This window comes from Crocodylus siamensis, chromosome 8, assembly GCF_052110815.1.
Source record: "Crocodylus siamensis isolate JL-2025a chromosome 8, ASM5211081v1, whole genome shotgun sequence".
Classification (NCBI taxonomy): Eukaryota; Metazoa; Chordata; order Crocodylia; family Crocodylidae; genus Crocodylus; species Crocodylus siamensis.
The window spans coordinates 71,473,001-71,499,875 of record NC_143402.1 but is presented as its reverse complement, the minus strand read 5'-3'; the positions used below and the strand labels follow the sequence as shown (position 1 = coordinate 71,499,875).

The 26,875-nt window shown below is 40.4% G+C and overlaps 1 protein-coding gene across 5 annotated transcripts in view; it reads right to left on the bottom strand.

Moving 5' to 3' along the window:
* Window positions 1-26,875, bottom strand: part of STXBP4 (syntaxin binding protein 4) — a 126,196-nt gene that overhangs the window by 35,888 nt on the left and 63,433 nt on the right. For 3 of the 5 annotated variants that reach the window (XM_090059259.1, XM_090059260.1, XM_090059261.1), the window contains exons 19-22: window positions 24,120-24,296; window positions 19,786-19,902; window positions 18,741-18,787; window positions 14,531-14,670 (exon numbers count right to left, since the gene is read on the bottom strand). In XM_090059259.1, coding sequence (XP_089915385.1) covers window positions 14,531-14,670; window positions 18,741-18,787; window positions 19,786-19,902; window positions 24,120-24,296 — 481 coding nt within the window. Of the gene's footprint in view, window positions 1-14,520; window positions 14,671-18,740; window positions 18,788-19,785; window positions 19,903-24,119; window positions 24,297-26,875 lie in introns of all 5 variants that reach the window. The other 2 variants (XM_090059264.1, XM_090059263.1) reach the window with 2 other exon arrangements.

The following is a 26,875-nucleotide window of genomic DNA, read 5'->3' as shown; positions in this document are numbered from 1 at the left end:
GGAACCAATACCTTTTAACAGGTGAGAACCCTGCAAAACCTTGGAGCCTTAAAAGGTGAAACAGAAGAACATTTTCAGTTTAGATTTAGAAAAATAAAAGCTAAGTGAGGGGGAAACCCCCCAACACTGGTTCAAATATTTTGGGTTGAAGAGTTCGTTGTCAGAAAATAATGTTGGAATATTTTGTAGGAACTTACTAATTAAAAAAAACATAGAGGAGTGTGAAAGCAAATTGTTAAGGCTGTCCCATTTTCTTTCAGTAATGTCAAAATGTGTTTAGATATGGAAAAACTGCCTCATTTCTGACTACCCCCTCAGCTTCGATACCGCATACATTTTAATTCTGCAGTACATTTATATACATTTTATCTAAACACATTAGATATCTTAGGTGTATTTTTTGACATTATCAGGATGAAAGTATTAAATGTCATTGAAACGAAACATTTACAAGTTCCTACGTTCTTTGAAATTTCAATTCAATATAAGCCTCCCCCCCACAAACAAACCCAAACAACCCAACAACACCAAAACAAAAAACCCAGTTGAAGCTTTTCTCACTCCGATTTGGGTCAAATACAGAACCAGATATGTCAGAGGACTGCCAGAACAGAAATGGCAATTTCTGGCCAGTTCTGCAAAACACTTTTTCTATTTTGCACGAAAGTTTTAAACCTTGAACTGTAGCTTTTTTGTAGATTAGAGCATTGTGGTCAAGATCCTCAGTTGGTTTAAATTAACATGGCTTCATGGGCTTAAGGAAAAAAGAGGACACATGAGCTTTCTTAATCGATCAATGAGACTGTAGTGAAAATGTCCAAATACACCCTATTCACTTCTTCTCACCAACGTTAGGAGAGGTGGAACTGTACTAAGGGCAGCAGAGTAGTAGAGCATTCACAGTTGCAGGCAAGATGGCAGAGAGATGAGGTCAAGTTTTACCTTGTTGATGACTCTGAAACTCATGCTAAGCTCAGGCCTACTCGCAAAAGTTAAAATACCGAATACTGCAGCTAATTGCATAATGGAAGAGGATGCGAGTTCATGGCTAGGCCATCTGAGAAGGAATAATGAAGCATCTCTTCCAGCTTATCTTGCTATATTCAGGATGAGATTTCAGGCAGACTCTTAGTTGTCTGGTGTGTAACCACATGAAATGTCTATCCTTGATTAATTAGTATGGTAAATATTTCTTTTGCGACTAACTCATGTTCATGTACAGGAAAAGACATTCTCCATATGTGATAGATGTCTCCTCCTGATTTAGTATGTTTTTCCTGGCTGCTAATAAGTTTCTTGATATGTTCCAAACTGGATCACCTCTTGTTACTGAAGAAGGTAACTCATTCAAATTAGAAATTTCTGATAACCAGTAATGAGCAGGTTTTTCCTGTCAATTACTGCTCAGGACTTTCTCTTGATTTACACAACTAAAAGAATGCTTTAAAGATGCTAAACTAAGGGTATAAAAAGGCAGTACAACAGAAAACAGCATGCGCGCTTCAAGAGCGAGAAATCTCTCTGACACCAGTTGCTGACGCGCCCGATTTACTCGAGAAGTTGAAGAGAAACAGACCGTCTCTTCGTCTCCTGTTTGGTGAGAAATCACCACCTTATAGCTAATTACTGGACTTTGATTTGGTTTGGGCTCACTTGACTTGATTTTAAATACTTGTAGTAAATAAAGCCTTTCTATCACCCATCGAACAAGGTGTCTTGTCAATCTCTGGGCAAGTCCAGAATCCTAGGTTTTTATTTGCTAACACCTTTAAACATCAAGGTGTACCCTGACCCATCCATACCTGTGCTAGCTCAAGCTACCCAGAAACGCAGAGCATATCCAAGCGCTAGGACTCAGCCCAGATCTCGAGGCTGTGTGTCAGAGTTAGCAGACTGAGCACTCAAATTCTTATAAATATTTAACTGATGACTTGGTTCAACAATCAGCTATGCAAAAACAAGCTGGTAGTTTTCATATCATCTCCTTATACATCTACACAGAACATGCTTGGATTTGTCCCGAGGACTATAGAAACTGTTCTCAATGCTACAGTAGTTTGACTTGTAATTTCAATTTGTTTTGTTTTTCTATCTACATAGAAGAAGAAGCTGTTCCCTTCTGGCTTTGTTATTGTGACCTGATTTTCAATGCATCTAACAAGCTGTTAACAAGCTGCCAATTATCTATGCAAATGAGTAGGAAAAGATATAAAGTTTAAGGATTCTAGTGCAAAATGTAAACTTATTATTATTTCATTAACTGTCTTTACCCATATGTCTTAGAACACCTTTGCTATCTTGCATGCAACGAACAACTTGAAAATGAATCAGAGGTGAAAGGTTGCACTTACTCTTATATTTTTGTAAACTTATGAAAGTATAAATCGAGACAAATTATGCTCTCAGGAACACTGGCATAAATTTGGAATAACTTGACCACACTGAAGTTACTCCAGATTTCAAGTGGCACAACTTCAAATCAGAATTTGTCTTGAATTTTAAAAGGACTCTATTTTAAGATGCAATTTACTTTCAGTGGTTTGCTCCTTTCTAGAGAATGGGAGAACAGACCTGGGACATAACCTGCATTTCTGGCAAAATCATTGCATATAACTTCATTTACATGACCCAAAGAGACCCACTTTGAAAACGTAATGCCCTATCAATACAACGGCTATAATATCTTCTACAGGAACATTTACAATTTGATATTAAAATTCCAGCTGACCTGCTAAAATCCTTTAATTAAAGTCAATTTATGCAGTTAGTAATTCAATATATCCAATATCCTGCCATTAATAAGATTTCATCCAATTTGTCCACATTTTGGTTCTTATCAAGAATTAATTTACAGATTATTTTAGAAAGAGCCAGGTTTCTTTAATGCAGGCTGAATGACAGTTTTGTGATTTCTAATTCCACTGTAAAATGGTGCTATTATTCACAAGCTGGCACAAGCTTCTAATTGGGAATTACATTTATGGCTATATTTCCAGGTGTGAGAAAAATGATCCTCATCAAAATAATTAGAATAGGTAGGAGACCACAGGCAGGAGACCACAGGCTCATATGTGCTGTTTGAGAGAAAAGGGTGAATGGAGCTGTTTCACTTCAGTGAAGAACAGTTTTTAGGAACTCAGCAATTGCTCAGACATTAATTTTTATTTTAGACAGGGGTGTTCAATTTATCCAGTGCTGCTGGCTGAATGAGGGGCATGGAGCCGGTCTGGAGACCATAGATCCGCCCTACAAAGTGGAGCAAGCCCACGGGGTCAGCCCAGAGCAGACAGCTTAGGCAGTGTGCACCTTGGGCCAGTTGTGCACGTTGCATGCAGTGCATGCCAGCACCAATCCGGAGCACGTGTATGGAGCCAGCATGGGGCACTTGCACTGGACTAGCTCCAAGAGCCAACTTTGATGCATGGGGTTGGTCTGTAGGACCAATTTGGACCAGCCCTGGAGCCAGTGCATGAGGCCGGGCCGGGTTGGTGCAGTGCAGTGTGAGCCCCAGACTGGCTCTCTGTGCTGCAAGCAAGCTTCAGCCCAAGGCACTGCATGCAGCAGGCGCCAGCCCCAGTCTGAAGCTTGTGCCCCACATGGCGTGCTGGGTGGGCACGAAGCACCTGTACCAGACTGGCTTTGGCACTCAGGGTCAGTCCGTAGGCCCAATCCAGCCCTGGAGCCAGCACGCAGGGCCAGTCCAGCATTGGTGTCATGTACAGCATGCACTGGATAGGCTCCACATGCAGCATGTAGGGTCAGTCCAACAACCATGAGCTGGATCCTAGGGCTTTGCAGGCTAGGTCTGGCCAAGGGGCTGCGTCTCTGACACCCCTGTTCTAGACCAACTGTCCGACAAGATTAAAACACCTTCATCTTAATCTCTCCCAATTTGCCTAGACTGACTTCAATTGTGAGAACTGCCAGCTTTTACGATCGCTGAGCATTTATCTCCACTTCAGCACTAGCACCTCTTCTTCCCCACCATGTTTCAGATGGTCCCCCTCTCTGCATCCAGTCTTTCTTTTATTTCTTTGATGATCTTTTTTAAAGCTAAAGTATTGCAAACATCAATCCTTCTTTCATTTTCCCCCTTACTACCAGCAAACCCACCTTGTTCCCCTTGTCCTGACTGTCTTAAAGGGTCCAATTTATCATCCCAGCCATATTAGGAAAAACTCTCTCATGAGGGGGTAATAAAGCACTAGACCAGGTTACATGGAGAGGCTGTGAAATTTCCTTGAAGATTTTTAAGACTTGGCTAAACAAAGCCTTGGCTGCTTTGTGCAGGGAGTTGCATTATATGACTTCCTGAGGTTCCTTCTAACCCTAATTTTCTATGATTCTATGAATTTTTTCAGTTTTACTGTAGCATAAAATCAAGCACCTAAAAATTAATGTTTTTACATTGTCTCCTTGCTCTGTTATCTCAACTAATGCCTACATATACATGTTTGGAAATGCACTTTTCTGGACCTTGACACCACCACAATAGCATCCTCAGCTTGCTATAGTTCTGGGTTTGCAGTTCAGCAATGCAAAGAACTGCTAACACAAGTTAGAAGCCAAGTACAGTTGTCAAGGAAATGGGCACTAATCATCCGGGTTGCTGATGCGTGCATATTATTCAAATCAAAATTAGCTCTGATATATGCACTCAGCGTTCCTTGATTTGGGGGAAATAAGTCATTGCCTGAAGTTAATTAAGGCGTGATTTAATAAGATTGTAAGACTCCTTTACATGCAACTTCAGTCAACTATTACAACATCCCTCAACTCACTGAATTACGGGATGCCACTAAACTGATGGAATTTTTCCAGGTCTCTTTAAACCTGGGCTTGGAGCAACATACGGTATTACAGTGCAGAGTATATGGTGCATGTAACTGGTAGGTGTTAAGACTGCATATAGAGTCATTTCCTTCATACGTTACTTTTGCATTCCTTGCTTAGCTCTCATCACATCAAAGCATACTTCACCCAGATAAGAACAGGAAATCTGCCTTCCAAGAGAGCTAGAAAAGTCTACTCGTCAGTGATATACTGTTTCTTGAGGGAAGTCTACATGGAAAGGAAAGTAGAAAAAACATGCACAACAAGCTTGAGAACCTACAGCAGTATAGCTGTCATAATTCAATATTAGTCACAAATCCAAATGTCACTTTGCGATACACATTCATTTAATATTGCATATGTGCATTACTATTTATTAATATGTACTTAATAGGTTATAATAAGAATAGCCCCCGCATATGTCTCTAGTTGACACTGATGACAGTTTTACCATAAGGCCAATGACTGAACATTCATGGTACCTAGTCCTAAACCCATTCATTGTATCTAGTCCAAAACTGAACTCAATGGCAGTTTTGCTACTGACTTCAGCAGAAACGTAATCAAATGCAAGAGGAGGAGTGAAAAACCACTTTGGCCACTTTTGTTAGTTAGGTGGAAGGTAAGGATGAGATACTAGGCGGGAAGCCTGTATTACAGCCAAGTAGCTGTACTTGTTCTGAAGAGTAATGGAGGATTTCTTTCAAGGGATATCAACCCAACACTACCTTCACACCTACATAATATACAATAAAAAACAGAGAAAAAATTAAGACTTTTAAATGCATATAGTCTTTCTTATGCTTGGTCAGTTGGCTAGGCAAAGCAACCCCATTAATAAATGAATCAGTTCAACCACCCAATGATACCAGAACAGAGCAGAAAAGAGAAGGTACACGTGTGAAAACAAATTCCTATGGCACAAAAGATCTATTTTCTCCTTGGGTTAATTTTTGAGGTAGAGTATGCTGTAAGCTTATCACATCTTTAAGTAACAAGCTGTGACTGAGATAGAGCCTAAGACAAAGAAACAAAATTCTACTTGGCTTTTCAGGTGCATCTCTGTCATTCTTACGGGAGTCATTTCTCCAAGAAGATGACCTGTATGTTCTTTCAGCTGCTGTATAAGCTGTCTTTGGAGTGTACTTGCTGAACTACTTAAAATTTACACGCTATCAGTAATTGATATACACATAGATAATGACTTTGGTTTACTTTCTACAGCCCAGCAGATATTATTCAGCTTGACAGAATCTGGAATAGAGATGTAAAATAGCTATGGAAGTGAGGAGAGTGAGTATAGCTGTGAAAGCTCTGTATGCCCTGACACATAATTAATGCTACAACAAAAATCCCAGCAGCATTAAAATGATCATTCAACAGGAACTCAGTTAGCCAAGTACATGAAAAACGCAGCACAACCAAACCAAAGAAAAACAAGGGAAACCATCTCAAGCCTAAGCCAAAACTCCTACCAAATCAACGTCTTGAGCAATACACCTGGAAGGTCACTATGTTTGCTTACACTGAAAGGTAACATTAGGAAAGACCTGAAAGAATTAAGCTATCTTTATGCAGTGTCACAGGTGGAATCAAGGACAAGTTGCCCGAAGTACAAATTTGATCCAAAGTGCATCAAAGTACACAGAAATCTTTCCATCAGGCCCTTGGTGACCAACCAGTTTTCCCACTCTCTTTTGGAGTACATGTCCACAAATCACTGCATGAACCACTGTACTAAGAGATAAAAAGAGGTAAAAATAAAAATCCTGTCCACTTTAAACAAATTACTAATAGACTTGTTATGAGGACAAGCATTTCTGAACAATTCAAAAGGAGATTTTTATACTTTTTCTCAGCCCAGATTAACAGACTTTTTCTCTTTCCTCTACCCGCCAGCCTCCTACCATGGTAGAAGAAAAGCTCACAGCAGACTCATCTACACGTGCAATTAGTGCACCCGAACAAACTTTGGCACAGTTTGTGCTGGAGTTTATTGCTCCTAGATGCCGCATTTACATGTGAGCCAAGGACTGCAGCACAGCCCTGGCTGGCAGGGGGCCCAGGGGCTCAGCTTGCCAGCCCGGAGCTGCTCTGCCCTGGCTCAACATAGAGGGGCTAGCTGGGATACAAGGGGGCTACAGTGAGGGGCTAGCTGGCAGGCAATCCCAGCAATGTAGCATCATCGTGCCCTAGCCAGCCCCAGTCACCATTTACACGTGTGTTGCACCAGAGTAAATAACTCCACCATAGGACAGTATTTGTGTTGGGCAGTACTATCCTACAGGGGAGTTATATAGTTTATTCTGGCCTAATAGCACTGCATGTGTAGACAGTAATGCTTTACTGTGCAGCTAATTAGTTGACTGCAGTAAAGTACATGTATAGATGCCCCCTGTATTTCACAAGCAAAGTAAAAAATATGAGGACAATCTTGGTTTTCAGAGATGCAGCTCCTGATAATTTTGATCTGCTTCCAGTTTTGCTAATTTGTCCCTAGTGACTTTAGACTTGATTAGGTTGATCATCCATAACTGAATCTTATCGCACATTTCTTTTAACAGTTAGCACAAACAGATGTTAACCAAGGACTTCTTGGCCTCATTTACTGCCTCATCTTTACATACTAAAGATGACCCTTCACTTGGCTCCTGCCTGACCCCTACCGGTTGCAATGAACACTTCTAAAAAGCCAAGTTTTCTAACTGGGTTCTGCTACTTTCATATGTCTTCCACTTGTGTTTTATTTCAAGGACTGTAGATATGCAATATGCAGATCAGCTAATATGTCAAATCTGTGCAAGACCCTTGAAGTCTATTTTCCCCATCTAGTGCACGGTACTAGAAATGGCTTGCATAATTTTGCAAATTGGCGGAAATCTATTTTGTTGCTTTTTCTCTGGGTTGCTATTTACCCTCAAGTAAGCAAGGGCATTGCAGACTTTGGCCCTGAATGTATTTCTTGGAAAGAATCACTGTCTTATCTTATGGCTTTGTACTGACAGTAACAAATAGCAGAGGGATAGGATAGGATGCTGGGCATCCCTAATGGTAGAGGGTGGCAACAGCAAGTTACCATTAATGAGTGATCATGAATTAAACTGAAAAATAATTGATTTCTGTATCCTGGTTGCTAATGGTTTTGTCAGATGTCAGAGACCTGGAGTGCAGAACTGTCAGTAGTATCTTGAGTATCAAGAGAAAAGGAACTAATGAGGAGTGAATACAAATTCTACCAGCTCCATTTGAACTTGCAGGAGGTACTCAGCACCTCTCATGATCTGGCCAAAAATGTAGATTTGGTACCATGTATACAACACAACAGGCCAACAAAATGACTCCCAAGGCAAATGCAAACAATGTTTGGTCAGTGCAACTTTTGCCTGTAGGGTTCTCTCAATAGGATGTTTCTATGCATGGGGACAGGCAGAATCTCCTGGGTCAGCGGGAACGCTGCACTCATATATTAGGTGAGTATGCCCTTTTAGGAAGGGCATTTGTTTAGAGAAAAGTTTGTAGTAAACAGCAGCCTGACTGCCATGTGTCATATTCTAGGGAGACAACAGATTAAAGACACATGGAGCGAGAAAATATTTTAAGATGCACTTGCAAAGTTCCTGCTGTACGGTGAAGCAGACTATAACACTTGATGGGATACTGATGACATACTAGGATTATATCAACAATAGCAGGTTTGTATTTTGGGCAGATACTTTCAGGTAGAGTGTAAAATAAGCAGTCAGAAAAACTTGAGAGTTGCATTATGGTAGTGCAGGTTTTGAAATATTTAATGTTCACTATATCGTGAAGAGATAAGCACGTTCCAGGGTCAAGTAGATCTTGGACACTGCCAACGTCTAGCTGGGTTTTGATTATTTTTTTTTTTGTGAAAGTTTATTTGGATTGGAAGCGAGGATCAGGCTCTCTCAAATTCTTAGAACATGATTTTCACCATATGGGGCTCCCAACTGCAGCCAGCAAACTACTTTCAAATGCTATAGTATTTCACTGAGGCCCCATTTCTCCTCTGCAGGATATGAGTATGTCTTCTTGATGTCTTTGGGAGACGCTTGTATCCTGCTGGGCAGAACAAGGCCCCAGAGTTGTCTGCATGCAAAAATGGCCAACAATCATTCAAAAAGATGATTGTAGATGAGCTCTTTATTATTATTATTATTATCATTAGTGTTATCACACTGTGTGGGACCCTGCTGTGCCAGGTGTACCAAAGAACAAAAAGACGGTCTCTGCTTCCTGAAAGAACTGACAAATGATCTTTATGCAGCTCTTGTCCTTCAGCAGCTGTCTGACCTGAACAGTTATGCTATGCTTTTTCAGTCCACTCAGAGAAGAGACAGCATGTGTGTGAGACTGTTGTGGATACAATGATTTTTTTCAAGCCTCTTCATTAGCCAGGATGTGCCAATACATGCAGGAAGATGGCCATTTGTGTGGATAATCCCCACTTCCTGGACTCCCTCCTAGTTTGTACGAGAATGCTGAGATTGTTTCGAAACAGCGCTTCAGAAAAAAATAGCCTTTACCCTAGACTTGCACTTTGCATTTTCAGCAGTAAATCAAAAACCTTCATCACAAAAGCAGTTTTGATCAGGGCATGGTTCATGGCTTCCCCTTATGCTGAATGAACTACTGAAATGCTAATCAGAAAGGGAAAGGTATTGAGTATACAGATTTTCAGCTACCCTACATATTTGTCTGCTTAGCGATCTAGGAAGTTCTTGCTCCAGTTCTAAAAATATATTATTAATGAACTACTATGTACTGCAGTCCTGGCTGAAGAGAGAGGAAAAAAAGATTTCGCTCCTCACTGCAATGTTGACTATATACATTCGCTTTCGTACATTGTGAGTGGGTGCTGACACCGGTGCCCCTTTTCAGAGCAGTCCTTGCAACAGCGTTGAGGACCACATGGGAAACAATCTGTGAATGTCAGGCTCAGAGGACTGCAGAGAACTGTTGAATAGTCATGCTGCCTATTGCTTTTTTTTTTTTTTTTTTTTAAGCTTGCAAAGCGTTAATGCTTTAATCTTGTACACAAGGCCAGCAGAGATGGAGTCTATCTGTAATGCTCTCCAAATCAGAACAAACCCAGAAGGATGAAGTTCAATCTTTAAATCCTTCTCTGCAGAGCTATTTTTAACCTTCAGTTCACAAAATGGATCCGTATGATGGCTCTAGAGCTTTCTAACAGAATCCTACCTATTACACTTGACACTGCCAGATGTTTGTCTTCAATTGCATTTAGAACTAAAGCTTTCTCGCATGATTTCCTGTGCAGTATGATAGAAATAATTTAATATGACAGAACATATCCATTCACATGGGTAGGAAAACTGATTCGATCCTTCCCAACTTTCCCCTCCCCCAAGACAGAGAGAGAAAAATCTTCATTTGTCAAATGAAGCTAGCTGAAAATCAAGTTATTGGTAGCTGGATTTAGACCATAACTGCAAATTAGATACAGCTATTAAACATGCAACATATCATGGCTGTACAGCAATAAAAATGCCTTAATAAATTCAATGAGCTTGCTGTGATTATTTTGCGCCTTCATTTAATCTACTGTAATTCCAGGACTCCTGGCCTTTCTGGGAAATTTTAAAATCTTATCACACAGCCTTCTTCACATGACATTTCAAGCACTCCTGCCCATAGATGGTAGATGAAATGGTTTCTGCATCTTGGAGTTAAGGATTCACAAGCAACATAACCTGACCAGAGACACTTATTTAGCATTTTTCAAAATGTTGTCCCAGCAGACAGGTAAAAGAGAATGGAAACATTTATTGTAATGCCTGTTCTCACTGTAATTCCCAGGTCTCTCCAAAAATTCTTGAAATGTTTAGGGCCACTTGGAAGTTAATCTGTCTATCCTGGATTTGCAGTCACAACAAATGTGTGTGTGTGATTTGCATTCTCACACACTCCCAAATATAGGTAAATAATGAAAATGGGCAGCCATTTGGATGTTCTTGATTGGAAATTATGTTGTAAATCGCTATGATTTTTTACCCTCCATCTCCAACCAAATATCAGTCAAAAACGGGTTTACGGGGAAAACATGCGCAGCGTTTCCTAAATTTAGCTCAAAAATAAAACTGCCTTTTCATTCTCTTGGAACAACATTATGATTTTCCTTAACACTAAAATATAAATGTTCACATATATCAGTAAATTCAGTAGAGAAACACTTTACAATATTATAGCGTAACAGTAAAGCATTATAAGCCCAAGTAATTCAATTACTTTTGCATACTTCTGAAGCCCCAACAACTCTGAAATTTCTCACCCAATCTGTTTTACATTTCCCAGAAAATATCAAATTCTGGCACAAGTTGATAACTAAAACGTTACAGGTACACTGCCTTCAATTTAACAAAGGTGTGGGCTTACATGAAAAAACTGAAGCTTATAAAAGAAGACTGGCTTCAACTTTAATTATGGCTCAAACTAATGTCTTTCTATAAATAAAAATATAGCAGAGATTTAGGATTAGAATTAGGTGGCATACTTAATGAAAATAACCTCTGATACAATTGTTACTAATAGTGTCTTCCACCAGATTCACTACACATAAAACATCACTTCTTTCTCTAATGGACTGCTAGTAGGTTTAACAGCTTTGAGAGTATTTGTTCCCCTTAGCCTTTGCATGATTTCAATCAACAAGCAGGAAAAATCCCTAAACGATGCTCAACTTTGTAAAAGACTTTGAAGATCACTACCACTTTGATCAAACTTTGGCCTCGTGAAAGAAGAAACTATGCCTGTGCAGTACAAATACCCGTGTCTGTAAAGCTAGCATTCCAGACTACAGTTTGTCGTCAGGAGTTTGGCCGGCTCGCTGAGGTCAACGGGAATCTTTCTACTGACTTCAATGAGTTTTGTATCAGGGCCAACGAAAGGGAGAACCCCAAGTGTCTGGAAACCCTTTACGGTACTTACGGGACTTCCCTCTCAGAGTTAACAAATGAAACCATCTGAAGTACCTGCCATGCGTTTTATGAAGTGCGATGGATATTACCGCAAAGGGCTGAAATTACTGCCAACCTAGCAGTTCTTTTCATGATTTCTTCATTAAACAAGTACCTTCTTTGCTAGGAAGCTGAAAGGTGTATTTTGCAAGAAAGAAGGGAAGTAGAAGAAATGAATTAAAAGTAAAAGCCAGATCTACTCAGCTATCACTGTAACTCTTTGAAAGACTGTCTGCATGGCAGTGAAACAATAATTGAAATCTCCGTTACAAGACATTGGCTTTGTTGCATTCTATTACTGGCAACTTAATCTTTTATTTGCCCAGACAAACTTTCCAGAATTAGACGCCTTGGATTTAATAGCTCTGAATTCCTATTCTTTCTGAAACGTCTACCTATTGCCATCTTAAATCACAGAATAAATGTTTTCTTGATTTATTAACCTGCTGTGTTCTAGAAAAAAAAGCTGATCTAGCTAGGAAGAAAGGCATGACAAGATTGCTCTCCTTTTTCAGAGTAATATACATTTCTGAAACTTTAAACTGAAAATAACCAACCAAGTAACACACATCTGGTTAGAAATAATTTAAGGAAGTAGTTAATATGTTTCCTTAAGGGAATATTAGCAATGCAACATCCTTCTATGACCTAGTTTTAATTGAAAACATTGGCAGTAATAAGGTACGATATTTCATTTTGTTTACTTTTTGTAGGGTTATATGCTTTCTATAAAAGTCTCACTATGATTAATTACATGACCTTCAATGAATTAGAGAGCGTATCCAGTTCACATAAACAAGGTCAATTATTATTTCCCTCCATTGACAATAAGATATGTACGTGGTAGACTATTTTGATAGCTCTGCCTAAAGTCAAGGAGGATATACAGATTACTATTGTGGGTGCACCAGGAAGGAGAAACACTGCTAATTCTAGAGACAGCTGCTAGTGTCTGAAATTACTAACCTGCGTGTCACGGCTGAGACACACATAAGGTCTGAACAGCCAAACGTAACGTAGTTCAGGATTTTGGGGGCTAGCAACTCCTATGAGTGAAATGAAAATCAGAGTAGTGGCAAGCCATGCTAAATATTCCAGAAATCAGTTCAAAGTAGTAGAAACTTGCTAACTCTCATTGAACCCACGGCCCTTACTTCTGTGATTATGCTTACTTATACCAATGGGCCAAATCACATGCACAAAAAAGGTGTAGGATCAGGCCCTTCTAATCTGGAACTGCATAACCTATTTCTTGTAAAGATTTAAGAAAGAGAGAGCTGTAATGATGTCTTTTTACTGGTTATGCTTGATCACAACTATATCTGTCATATCCTCGTGTAAAACCCACTTACAATGTAAAGGACCCTGGCATAAAAGGAAAAATATTATAAATTGAAACGGAAAGAGTAAGAATGCAGTCAACTCTGCACACTGCTATCAAATACTTTCCTATTACACCAAACTGTCAAACTGCTCTGCTCAGTACTTACTCCCAAATCTGGATTTTTTCATTTATGACAGTTAATTATGAACTAAGATATCAAACATACTAATAGATTCTCAATGAAAAGATATAAGATACATTGTTCCAATTATAGCTTCGATACTTCAACAATACATGTTTGACAGTTGTTGCATTCAGTGATTGTAGCACTGTTAAAACTAGTGACTGACTATCTTTTCTTTCAGGCAGTTGCAAGTAATATTGATCATTTTTTATTATTAATCCATACTGGCCCGTCTTCCACCTCTGAGAAGACAGTTCATTCAAAATATAACTACTAAAAAGGCCTGAAGAAAGGACTAATTTTGTATTGCTCAGGGAAATGGATAATCTTTCTGCTGGAATGTTATTTCCTTTTTCTTTTGGCCTTCACATCTTGTCTAATTCTTTCCCTTCAGCCAATATAACTCTACTGACTACATTTTTTGCCAATTTATGCTGCTAAAATCAACAGAAAAGTGAGTATTAATACATTTATGTTGTTAAAAGGTTGAACTACCAGAATAACCCTTCTCTGTAGACTAGAATATGAGGCAGGATGTAGGTGTGTGAGCTTAAGATGTGCTTTTTCCTCCTATAACGAGACTTTTAGCATTATAATTAGTTTTTTTCTGTGCATCTTCTCCTGTTGTGTCAGCTATTTACAATTATGAGCATGGGTACATCAACAGTGACACCCTAACACAGGGTGATGATCAACATCTTACATCATAAACATAAAATGCCCTTTCAGCTCTTGATTCCAAAACAAGCTCTAAATACTATGAATATATGAACCCTTCCAGCAATTTTTAATCAAGTGAGGATTTTTCCAGATTTGTTTCCTTCTGAGACGTCTTCAACTATTATGAGTTAGGTTTACTGACATACCTCTTGCCAATGGCCTCGTACAGATGTTCAGTTTCTCCTGGGAGAGTTGCTGATCTCCCAGGAGAAATCACAAGTGTACAAATGTTCAGGCTCTTTCTTCCAAAGTAAGAACACGCCACTTCAGGAGAAAAATAACCTGGCAAGAACCAGGGTTAAAATCACTCCCAGGAGAGTTTCTCCTAGGAAAGGAATGCGCAATGTTTCATTTACAACTGCTGAAACATTCCGCCCTAAATTGCCAAGTGAAAGGTGAAACTGAGAAACAGTGCAAGAAGAGGGGAAAAAAATTATAGAATATATATACATATATACACATACAGATACACACACTCACAGTCTACTTCTAGAATGGCACGGACAGATTTAGCAAGGTCTTTGGCTTCAGCTCCAAGGGCTGCTGTGACAGTACGTCCGTTCTTCCCCAGTCGTGCAAGTAGCGTCTTAGCTGACAACGTCGCTCTTCTATCACTGAAAGGAAATAACTGTTTATTTGGCAGATTGCAAGGAGAAATATTCCTTTTAATAAAAAACTATATATTTCTTGATTGCTTTAAATCTCACTTCAGGAAAAAAAAAAAAAAAAGGACTACATTACCAAATTCTGGAGACTTCCTCAAAGATTATTTTGTCTTAGTAATAAAAAAGAATTTTTGGGGCAGTTCAATTAAAACAGAAATTATGCATTTCTGAGACCAGATCCCAGAAACTCAGCTGGTGTGAATCAACACAGCTCTTACAGACTCTGTGAAACAACCCAACTGGAACCAGAATCTGGCCTGAAGTCATCTTGTGGTTATTTATATTGGAGTAACATTGAGGAGACCCAGTTGTGGACCAGAGCTCGACTGTGTTAATGCTGTAGAAAAAGAAAACACGAAGATGGCCTTTTCATACGTAGGAAAGCTTTATTGTTGGTGTATTATTATTATTATTATTATAGGCATCTCCAATGTATAAAATATTTTCTAGATACCTATTCAGTCAAAAAGAACAGGCATAGTCAACCTTCCATCTTCCACTCTGTCTGAGACTTTCTGTGAGACCTAGGGAAGTTACTTCTGCTCAGACCCTGTTAAAGTGGTTATGAAAAGCTGATGAATTCCCTGAATACTCTCAGGCATTCTGACAACACCAGACATACATCATTCTGATAGCCCAAGTCATGCATGGAGATCCAACACTGACAATAGCCATACCTCCAGCCCAGCTATATAATTATGTTTCCCATAAATACGCACTCAAGGGGGGTAGTAGAAGGGGAGAAGAGTAGGGGAAAGGAAGACTATGTTAAAAATACAACTTAAGGTGCGAACTGGTGATGAAAGGGATTCTGGATGCAACACAAATCAATCCAGCTCTTCCTAAAGTGAGTGAGAATTTTGACATTTGCAATATAAATCACAAGTCCACATAAAAGGGTGCAAAGGCTCCAATTCTGACTTTTAAAAACTGCAGTTGCTCCCTATGAAGTCAATAGAGTTACTTTAATGAAAATGGTGGCATTATAATAAGAATTAAAATTATGCTTTTTTATGAATTCACACCATCTACTTTGAGAAGTTGTGGAGTAGTGTATAAATAAAAAATGATGACAACAAAAGTCCAATTTGTATTATCATGCTAGTCATGAATAAAGAAAAAAATGCAGTGAAAAATAGCTGGACTCCCGAAATTCAAATGTACGTGGGGTTCACTAAATTTCACTGGCCACCCAATTTGGTGGCCAAATCTCCGAATCTGAAGACCCTTTAATCTCTCTGAATCGAACTGGAACCTTCCGAGTCGATTTGGAAAGATTTGGAAATTTGGATACACACACAGCTTTAAATGTTTTTTCTACATACCTCTAAGTACCAGCATGGCTCGTGAATGCTGTGATGCTGGGGTGCGTGGAGTGTCCCACGAAGCGTGGGGGGCACCTGGGGTCCTCCTATAGCCAATCGCTGAGCTGGGAGGCGGGGAGGTGGCGTGGGGGGCCCCCTGCATGCTCGACAGTGGACTCGGAAGTGGACTGGAAGTACTTCCGGTCCACTTGCGGGTTCAGTGCTGAGCATGTGGAGCACCCCCCTGTACTCCTGTGGGACACTCCATCTGACCCAGCATCACAGCATTCACGAGTTGCGCTAGTACCTTGAGATGCATAGAAAAAACTTTTAAAGCTGTGTCTATGTCCAAATTGCTGATTCCCCGAATTGGCATTGAATCTTCAGATTCAGCCAAATCGAATAGGACCGACTTTGCACACCCCAATGGTCTGGATCCCGAATCCATTAAGCACTTTCTTAAGTACTTTCCTTTATGGGTATTTTCTGCTGCCACTGAATTTCTATTTTATCTACCATATTTACTCAAACAGAAAATGAGGTCCCCCAAGTCCCCTGAAATGGCATGGGGAAAAAAGCCCCTCATCTTATAATGGCATACAAGGAAGACTCACTAAATACACTGTCTATCATTAAACTGCTGTAAAAGCAGCATGTGCTCAGCAATGGAAACCAACTATGAAGTTGATTAAATGCAGCCAACACTGAGTCTGACTATAAAACACATGGCCCACATTGGGCAAACATGTTGATGGGAACCAACCACAAGGATAGGTTAGTGCAATCCATCTGAATAAGACATATGCTAGTGCCCATTAAGTACAAATCCCCTCATTGCTGACTCTTTTTCAAGTCACAGTGAACTACAACGTTGCATACAATTCACCCGGAATCTCTGTCGCACCCACTCTCAGGCTTGTACATATGAATAGTGTGACCCTGCTCACTATAAAGTGAAGACAGACCAAGTTGTCTTCCACATACATTTTTGGAGAATCCCAGGACTTGTGACAAGAACACCTGGTTTTAGTCATGAGTGGACTAATTACCACATGGATCCTTCGTGGGGGGCATCTGGAGTATACACATACGTACTGAACAGTGCTGAGCTGTGGGGTCACCATAGAAGGTGGGGCCACATTAATTGTATGCTCCACACTGAGAAAGGAGGTGACAGAGGGATTCTGGGTGAACTATATGCAATAGCATGGTTCACCATTGCTTGTAATGCTGTTGACTTTGGTGGAGCCCAGCCCAGTGGTATAAGTAGGTGCCACAGTGCTATTCAAAAGTGTGTTTATGAAACATCTGTGCTAAAACTTGCAGCAGTTTCAAAAAAAGGTAACATGCATCAAAACACTGGAACAGGTTACCCAGAGAGGTTGTGGAATCTCCATCCTTGGAGGTTTTTAAGACCTGGGTAGACAAAGCTTTGGCTGGGCTGATCTAGCTGAGGATGGTCCTGCTTTGAGCAAGGGGTTGGACTAGATGACCTGAGGTCCCTTCCAACCCTAATTTTTTCTATGATTCCATGAATTTTGGATGAACTAAATCTATGTGCACTATATGTAAATTGCTACAGGCATATTTAATTTCAAGATTACTGTTTTCAAATTTGCTCCTCACTTCCACGTGCTCAGGGAGAGCAGGGTCTGACAGTAAGGGGAGGGGCAAGGTGGTGGCAGGGGAAAAAGTTTTCAGGAAGCAGAGAGCAAAGGGCTACCTGATCTCCCAGATTTATTTTCCCTGCTGTACCTGTGGGAGGGGGACAAACTCAAGGCAAATGTCCAATAATTAGATTATCTACCTGGAAAATTATAACAAATTAAAAATGTTTGCATATCTAATTATTGGGATGCTGTCTTATAATTAGGGTTGCCTTCAAGTACATACAGTAGACATTACCACTTTGTTTACATTACACTGCTGTTCTTTTCATGGGAGTACCTCTGCAATGCACAACAGTTAAAAAAAATTATATGAACAGGCAACATGACCTTCTTCCACTGAAATCAGTGGGAAGCTTGCTGTTGGCTTCAATGAGAAGAGGAGAAAATTCAGAAAGGAACTGAACTGAGAAGGAACACCCAATTTTCTCCTGTATTTGCTTGTAGATGGCTTGAAGTGAATCCCCTTTCTAGCAGATTGAGGTAGGTGATTTCTCCTTACTCTTTTTGGGAGTGGGATCTTGTGGCAGGGGCAGTTTGGTTTGGGCCAGGGCAGAACCATGATCTGCAGACTGCATGCTCTGGGCAGGGGCACGCAGGCAGTGGATCACAGCTCTGCCCTGGCTCAGGACTATGCTGGCAGCGATGTAAGGAGCTGGGGAAGAGCTGCGATCTGCAGCTTGCACACTCCAGACAGGGGCATGCAGGCAGCAAATCATGGCTCTGCCATGGCCCTGAACCAAGCTGTCCCTGCCACAAGAACCCAGCGGTTCTGAAGCAGCCCCATGCCCTGCCCTGCTGCGTGTCTTTCCAGCGCAGCTGGGGCCAGTCTCCATGGCAACCCCAGGCTTGCAGCTGTAGCTGGGGTCTCCATGGAGACTGGCCCCACCCATTCAGGCAGGGTTGGGTGGGAAATAGAGTCTGGCTGCCAGCCGGATCTGCCATTTTGCCCACCCCGGCTTAAGATGTGGTTTTGGGGGGCGTCTAATTCTGCCACAAAGGTTGTCACGTTGTATCATATCAACACAAGTAGTTTAGGTGCTCTTACCTTAAAGCTGACAAAGAGGAGTTTTCTGACAGGGCTTCGTGTACAATCTGTTGGCAAGTGTTAAGGAAATGCATAGTTAATATTTCAGATGTACCATCTGCATTGCTTTGTTGTCTACTTACAGATCTTCCCTCCCTCCCTCCACGAGCTTTGTGCTTATACCCCTTTATCCACAGAGAATGATCGGATGTAACAGTTTGCTCCTGTCACAGGACAGGTAAACAAAAACTGGCATATAAAATGCATATAATGATGTCTCCCTGCACATACATGACACGCATTTTCCTGCTTTAAACCTTTCTGTTATGCAAAGCAAATATAATAATGGGCCATAACTTCAGTGACTATAACCTGTTCAAACAGCCCAGAGAAAAACTGGCCTGTAAAATAGTACTAAATAAGGTAAACTGGATTAAACATATACAAAGCTACCATTTTGGCTTCCAACATATGTTCAAAATAACCTCTGCTTAATGATTTATAGCTTTCCTTTAATTTTTGAACATGAATTTAGTTAACGTTTTGAGAGAGGCAACTTGAACTCTAAATTTCATAGATTTCTTAGGCATTAGGGCTGGAAGGGACCTCAGAAGATCATTGTGTTCAGCCTCCCACCCAAAGGGCAGGAAGTCAGCTGTGGTCATAGGATCCCAGCAAGATAAGCATCCAATTTGCTCTTGAAGGTGTTCAATGTAGGGTTTTTTTTTTCATTTTGAATTCTTTTTCCAAGGTAATTTTTTATAGACATTGACATATGACTTTATGAAACATTTTGGTTCCATTAACACCGTTTTTTTGGATGAAAAGCTATTTTCACAAAAATTCTCATCCAATCTACTTGCAATGCACACAGTAACAAACAGGATTCACAAACCGCTACATCAAATTCTGCTGTCACATCCTATTCTAGGAGGTTGCTTGAAACTGTGAAACTCTCTCTTTAAGACAGTTATACTCCGTATATCATGGTCATACACCAGATGTATTACCTTGTACATTTCCTATATAAAAATGTTGTTGAAGAAATTGGAAGTGGAAAAATTACCTCTGTGAACTGCAGCAGTTTTTCAGTGGCCACTTCAAAGGCTTTCCTAGATGACTCTGATTTCCGTAGCTGGCAGTCTAGCACTGTGATTCTCTTTCGTAAATCATGTGTACTATCCTGGCAAAGGAATTCAGTCAGTATCATTGGATTAATTCTAAGACTTTATCAGTTTCTCTTATTTGTCATTTTTCTACTTTCTTATACGACAATTGACAGGGGTAGGGAGGGCAAATCTAACATTTTTAGGGTGAAAACAAATTAAATTACTGTTTGATTAAAAAAGGACTAGGAAGAACTAAAAATAGCCTCTAAAGTAATACTATTCTTTGAAAATAAACTCTGTTCAAAGACAATTTAGTAAGCCTGTGGATTTTGAATGATTTCCGCTGACCCTGCTGCTTTCCCATCTCTAGGGCTGTGTTCTGCTTTCCTTCAATCCAGTGGAACGCTCTCTTTTTCCCACATGGCCTTCTAGCTTTAGAGCTGATAGTGAACCCACTGAACAGAATATCTCTGATTCAGCTATTCATTAGAGAGGGAGTTGGGAATCAGATCTCCCACAGTGATCAAGGTGTTGCTGTGAGAGACTGCTGAGAGTCACCACTTCTCTCCACATTTCTCTTTTTTGTTTTTTTTCCATAAAGAGATACAATGAAGTGCTGGATCTCCTAGTAGTCCCATAAACCATGTCCAGATGAGCGTGGATGTTTGGTTCCCTAGGGATAACTAGCAACGGCACACCTTGTGTTATGCACCCTCTGGCACATGGCAGGATACCCTGAGTGAGGTAGGGGAGGCTGGGACCAGCAACAGGATCTCCCAGGGTCAACCCCCGCAAGGTAGCAGCATGGGAAGTGCCTGAATGTGCAGTGTGTGGTGCAACAGATGGGTCTGCGGTGCCATGTATCACACAGCAGTGCTCATCTGGACATGGCCCTAGACTGCCGATTCAAACATGATGGATCACGAAAATCAACTCATCATTCAAACGTTACGGATAATTACTCAGTTAATTACAAAAAAAATGAAGAAGATTGCACCATACTGCATTCAGTGTTTTGATAAATGTAGACTTATAACATACAGAAGAAAAACACAGAGTATTTTGAAAAAAAGCACAGCTCAGTTACAAGAGAACTGAATGCTGCCCTTTTATTTTTGCTAAGTGGGGACTGATCCATTTATTATGTGCATCTATAAAGCATGAATGATAAAAGTGTGCATTAACAAAGTTCTGCTGTATTAACCTACGTACTCCGAGACAGAAAGTTGTGGCATGCTTTGAACAATGTTAAACAACTGAGATTTTACTATATGCATGTGTATAATCCACTGATGAGTGTTTCTTACGCATCGTGCCTGATCTGTAGAGGATGCTAATAACTCTCCATGATACACATGGTGCTACAGAATGTTATGGAGAAGTTCCTCTTTGGAAGAGGAACATTTCTGGGGTGGATTTACCATTTCTGTGGTGTTATAAATAGCGTGAACATATTCATGCCCACTCTTTGTACTGGTCAAAGTGCTATAAATATAATGTGTTTCCATATCCTAAGTCTGTTACAACCTTAGCTATAAAATCCGACTCAAGCCCTCAAGATGTAGACACTCTCGCTTTCAACTCTATGAGTCCTTGTTTCAATTCCTGTGTGATAGGATGAAAATGATCTTGGGCACGTTCCTATGTTTGAGCTGTACACTGATCAGAAAATTTGAACCAAAATATGTCCTAGCAGAAATGGCAGAAAATGTTTTTGCTTGAAAAAACAAACACTCAGTGTACTCTAGGTGAGTGTCTCTAAAACCCTACAGTCTGAATCAATCTTAGTGGAAGGCTTATAACTTCTACAAAGAACCTTTTTAGTATTAAATATATTGTCATTGGAAGAACACAAGTACACATTTATAATAGTTTTGTTTGGCAGGATCCCCAGCATCCTGAACTTCAGAGTCTGCTTGATTAGACAGCCTCTGTATGGTATTGTATATCTCACTGTTCAGTATTGAAAAAGGAGCTCCTACGCCTTCTTAGGATTTTATTAAATGCAGCCAATTGCAGTGGTTTTACTAAGTACAGTTCTCTCTTTTTAGCTTTAAGATGTTATCTAACGGCAAAGTGGAGCAAAGCTCTTCTTAAAGCTCTGTACCTAAAGAACAAGGAAAGAACAAGGTGAACTGATCAATACCTCTTACGTAAAACTACTGGCTGCATATGTTAAATAAAAAGAGTTCAAAGCCTCCTACTGACCGGGCCTGATGCTCTGTTGCCTTGCTCCTCATATCATCGCTTACATCAAGGGCAAGCATTTTACACCAACTTTGTACCGCTACTGGGGCTTATCCCGAACCTACTGGAGTGTTAACATTGAAAAGGATGAATAGAAAGCCAGGCCCCAAGTCATATTTCATAAGGGCTCAAGACCAGATTTCTGAGCGCTCACCTCAGAAATTGTCAAAAACGTTTAATAGCCAACATGAACCAACCACATTTGGCATTTTTGAAAAGCAGGGCACTTATATCAGCACTAATATGTGAGCTTATCTCTTGGAAATATGGCCCTAAATGGCTACACAAAGGGCATGGAAGGCAGTCGAGTATCAGTTTTCTGAAATTTATGGCTCCAGTACCACCATTTTACTTTTCAACACTGAACTCATTTTCAAGATCATAAGAAAGCAGGGCTGGAAGGGACTTCCTAAAGTAACCCAGCCTCCTGTTAAAGGCAGAAGCACCCCAGCCTAGAGTATGCAAGTCAGCTGTCTAACCTGCTTTTAAAAATTCCCAGTGATGGAGAATCACAACCTCTCTAGCTAGCCTCTTCCAGTGTTCAATTATGCTCATAATCAGGAAGTTCCCTCTAATCTCCATCTAACCTACCATCACCCTTCAGGTCTTTGAAGGCTGTTGCCAGACCCCCCCACTTAGTCTTCTCTTCAGGTCTTTGACTACATGACCCCAAATCATCACCCTTCAGGTCTTTGACTAAATGACCCCAATTCTTTCAGCCGTTCAGTAGAATTCATATTTCCTGGCCTCTACTAATTCTTGTTACTTTCTGCTGGACTCTTTCCAAACTCTCTATATCTTTTTGAAGTTTGGGACTCAAAACTGAACACAATACTCTAGGTGAGGCCTCACCAGTGCTGAACAGAGTGGAAGAATCACTTCTCTTGATTTGCAAGTAACTTTCTTGTTAATACAACCTAGTATACTGTTGGCCCTTTTTGGCAACGAGAGCACACTGTTGGCTCATACTGAGATAATAGTTTATTGTAATCCCGCAGGTCCTTCTCTGCAGTACTGCAGCCTAGTCAGTCAGATGAGAAGGGCGAACTTTCAGCAGGACAAAAGAGAAAGCCAAAGAAATAGATCATTCTGGATATGCTCTGCTCAAATATTCTTCCCCTTAGCATTCATTTTTCTACTGAGAGAGACAGGTCATCAGGCTTGGTAGATGACCTGTGGTATATGACCCACTGCCAATTCACTGGCTGTTACTCGGTTTGCTTACGCCGATGCTCGTCTTACATACGCAGCAAACAGATTGTTAGTAACGAAGGCCAATTCAAAATTACCCCAAATTATTTGATTTGTGAAATAGTATCTAAAAACAGCTCATTGGGAATAACAAGTGGCTTCAAGCATGAGGCTGAGGTGCACCATCCTTTTCATTTAAAATAATGCAGATTTAGGTCATAAAAACGTTTCTATAGTGCCTTTAAAATGCTAAGCTTGAGTAGGCTTGAATTTGTTCATGAATAGTCCTGGATTTTATATACGATTCTTTTTGCATCACTTAGGATTGGGCAAGAAGTACTAGAAACACACCAAGATTAAAAAAGAGAAAAGTCCTCACTCAAGGCATGCTTGCATTGATTTAAAAAAAAGAAATTGAGCAAAATATGTAAGTGAATTTGTTCATCTTGGAATCTGAAAAATCCTCTGGTCTTTCACACTTTTGTGAAAGCTGTTATCAGCTACAACAGATATATTTTTCTTTGTCTCATTTTTATATCACATATATTAAATTAAGACATAGGTCAAAAAAACCCAAATAACCAAACCAAACAAAGCAAAGCATTCCCTACTCTACACTGCTTGAGATGTGTCATAATGACTAGTGACCCAAATAAGCTTTTGGCTCATTTTTTTCCCCCAGCCTAAAGATTTCTGGATAAAAGAAGACACACTATGCATCATTCCAGTTATTGAATAATACAAGACAAACAGTGACCTACTTTAGAAGAGCAGATGAAAAGAAAATGAAAACAGGATACATGACAACAGCAAGGAAACCATGGTAACTACGAAAGACAACTGCTTTGCTTACTTTATTTTGGCCAGAATGATCAGCGAGCTGAGCCTTCAGCTCTGTAATTTCAGCCTCTAATAGGTGGATTACTTCTTCATAGTCCATCTCCATCCCACGAGCCTGCCTCTGTGCGGCTTCTGCAAGATGAATCCTGCTTCGCAAAGCTCTCGTCTCTTCCACCGCTGCCTTGGCTTCCTGTCATTACAGGATTCCATTTAGATCGTGCAACTCTCAGAAATTCACCAATTCAGGACAAGTATCGCCGTCGATAAAGAAGTTACATTTTGGACCTGACATCAACTTTTTTATTTTTAAATCTATGGCCTGTATACAACAGAAGCGTTCTTTATTAAAAAAAAGACGGAGATGGTATCCATCAAAAAACTTCCATTTCTTCAGCAAGCAAAGCTGGCTCAGTCTGGAGGAATCACAAAAAAGTTGTATTTTGAGCTCAGTTACAATGGTGTTAATACAACGGAGTGAAAAGAGCATGCTCGGAAACTTTACCGATAGTCCTAATATGATTTATCATCTCTATTCCAGCACAGGGACTCTTAACTAAACACAGGTTTTTTACTAGTGTTGAAACACAGGTATTCAGTCCATAATTTCCACAGAACGTCTCTGTATTAGGGCTGTGCTTAGCTTCAGCTGCCGATTTGATTGGGAGCAGATTCGGCCCGATTTGGTGGCTGCCGAATCTCCAACTCTGAATCAAATCAGGAGACCCATTAATTCCTATGAATCAATTGGAAGCCTCCGGTTCAATTTGGAAAGATTCGACGGTTCGGCCATACGTTTTGGCTTTATGGGGTTTTTTTGTTGGTTTTTTTGTTGGTTTTTTTTTTTTACATACCTCGAGGTACCAGGCAGCTCATGAATGCTGAGATGGTGGGGCAGATAGAGAGTCCCACAGGAATGTGAGCGAGGTCCCCGGCGTGCTCAGCGGCGGACCCAGAAGCGGACCAGAAGTACTTCCGGTCGGCTTCTGAGTCTGCTTCGGAGTGTGCAGGGTATCCCCCTGCCTCAGCGACTGCTGCCTCCTCAGTCTGAAGGGGGTACCCAGGGTCCCCCCATGGCCGATTACCGAGCCGGAGGAACGTGGGGGGATCCACTGCCGAGCGCGCAGGAGACCCCGCTGCACTTCCATAGGATGCTTCATCCACCCCCATCACCTCAGCGTTAATGAGCCAGGCCTGGTACCTCGAGGTATGTAGAAAAAACATATAAAGCTGTGTCTATGGCTGAATTGCTGATTCTCTGAATCAGAATCGAATCTTCAGATTCAGCCGAATCGAATCGGGACAGTGATCCAAATCAGCTAACTGAATCACTGTCCCCTGAATTGGGCCGAACCCAAATCCAAATCGAATACTTCCTGCTTTGCCCACCCGTACTCTGTATGCATTGTTAACCCAAATGTCCTCTCCAAATTAATCTTCTCTGAAGACAAGCTACTACTTATTTTCTTTGGATTCTTACATTCAAATCTTTATCCCTATGTTATCCCGGGAAAATTTCAGACAGGAGCCATAGAGTACAGTAAGTACAGGAGAGGACAGTGGGAAAATTATGGTATACCTAATAAAAATATGTGCAAACTTTACATTAAAAAGTAGATAAATTATTCCTTCTTGCAAATACAGCTGTGAAAGAACGTGACCGCTATAAATTTTAAACACAGAAGTGCAGAAATCTCAGTTAAGTTTATCACTGAATTTTAATTCTCACTAACTTTCTTCAATCTGTAAATGGAATAATATTAAAGTGGAAGATTGTAAATCTCTCCTCATGTGAGTAAACCCACGGAGCAGACCGAGACGTGTGGTGTAGAAATGGTTTTCAGGGGTACGTCCTAACTCACAAGTGGTACCTTACAGCGGCACATAAAAGCATAGAAGCATTTGCTGACCACAAGCCCACAGAACTATGAGCCTGCTTCTCCTCTTACTTCACTGACAATCAGAAGTTTGAAGGGAGTGGAGTTACACAGCATAAAATTCAGGTGAGCAAAAAAAGAATCAGATTATGTGCTTGTATCACACTAAAAAACGACTGAAGAGTCCTTTCAAGACACCCTGCTACAGTCTGATCCAATTCCCAGGGACTTCAAAGGAATTCCTAGCTGAACCCTTCATTTGCCTTTCACGAACAAGCTGGCAGAAACCCACTTCTTGTTGTGCTTAAGGAGAGGAGCTATCTAATGTGGGATTCTGAAGCTCCCAGTGAGGGAAAGAAGGAATTAGTATTAATTGTGTGGTTGTCTGGCCTTCACTTCACAGGTCAGCAGGCACAGAATTAAGCCTGAATTAAGCCTTAAAAATGCAATGGTGATTCTTGGATAAAACGTTCACGTGGTTGTAGGTTTCTCCTAATTACATCGTGCAAGTTGTGCATCAAAATACATAAATGGAATAGGCAGTCCAGTGAATCACATTCCAAAGTACTACATTTACTCAGCAGTACACATTAGCACTTCATCTGAAAGCAAACCAGTTTTCTAAAAAAAATCAGATGGAATAAGAAAGCAGGGGAGATAGGAGATTTTAAATCTCTCTCTAGCTTTGTGCCCAAGACTGGAGCAAAACAGATCAAAACAAGATATTCTCTTGACACTTAAACTGATATATTCTCTTTTTTCCTATCCAGTAGTACTACTTTGCATTTCCGCAGTTCCTTTTTATCTCAAAGTGGCTACTGAAGCAGCGTTTAAACCTCACAGTGATGTTTTATTACTAGAGGATCTGATGGAGTGTATCTGTTTGACAGATGAA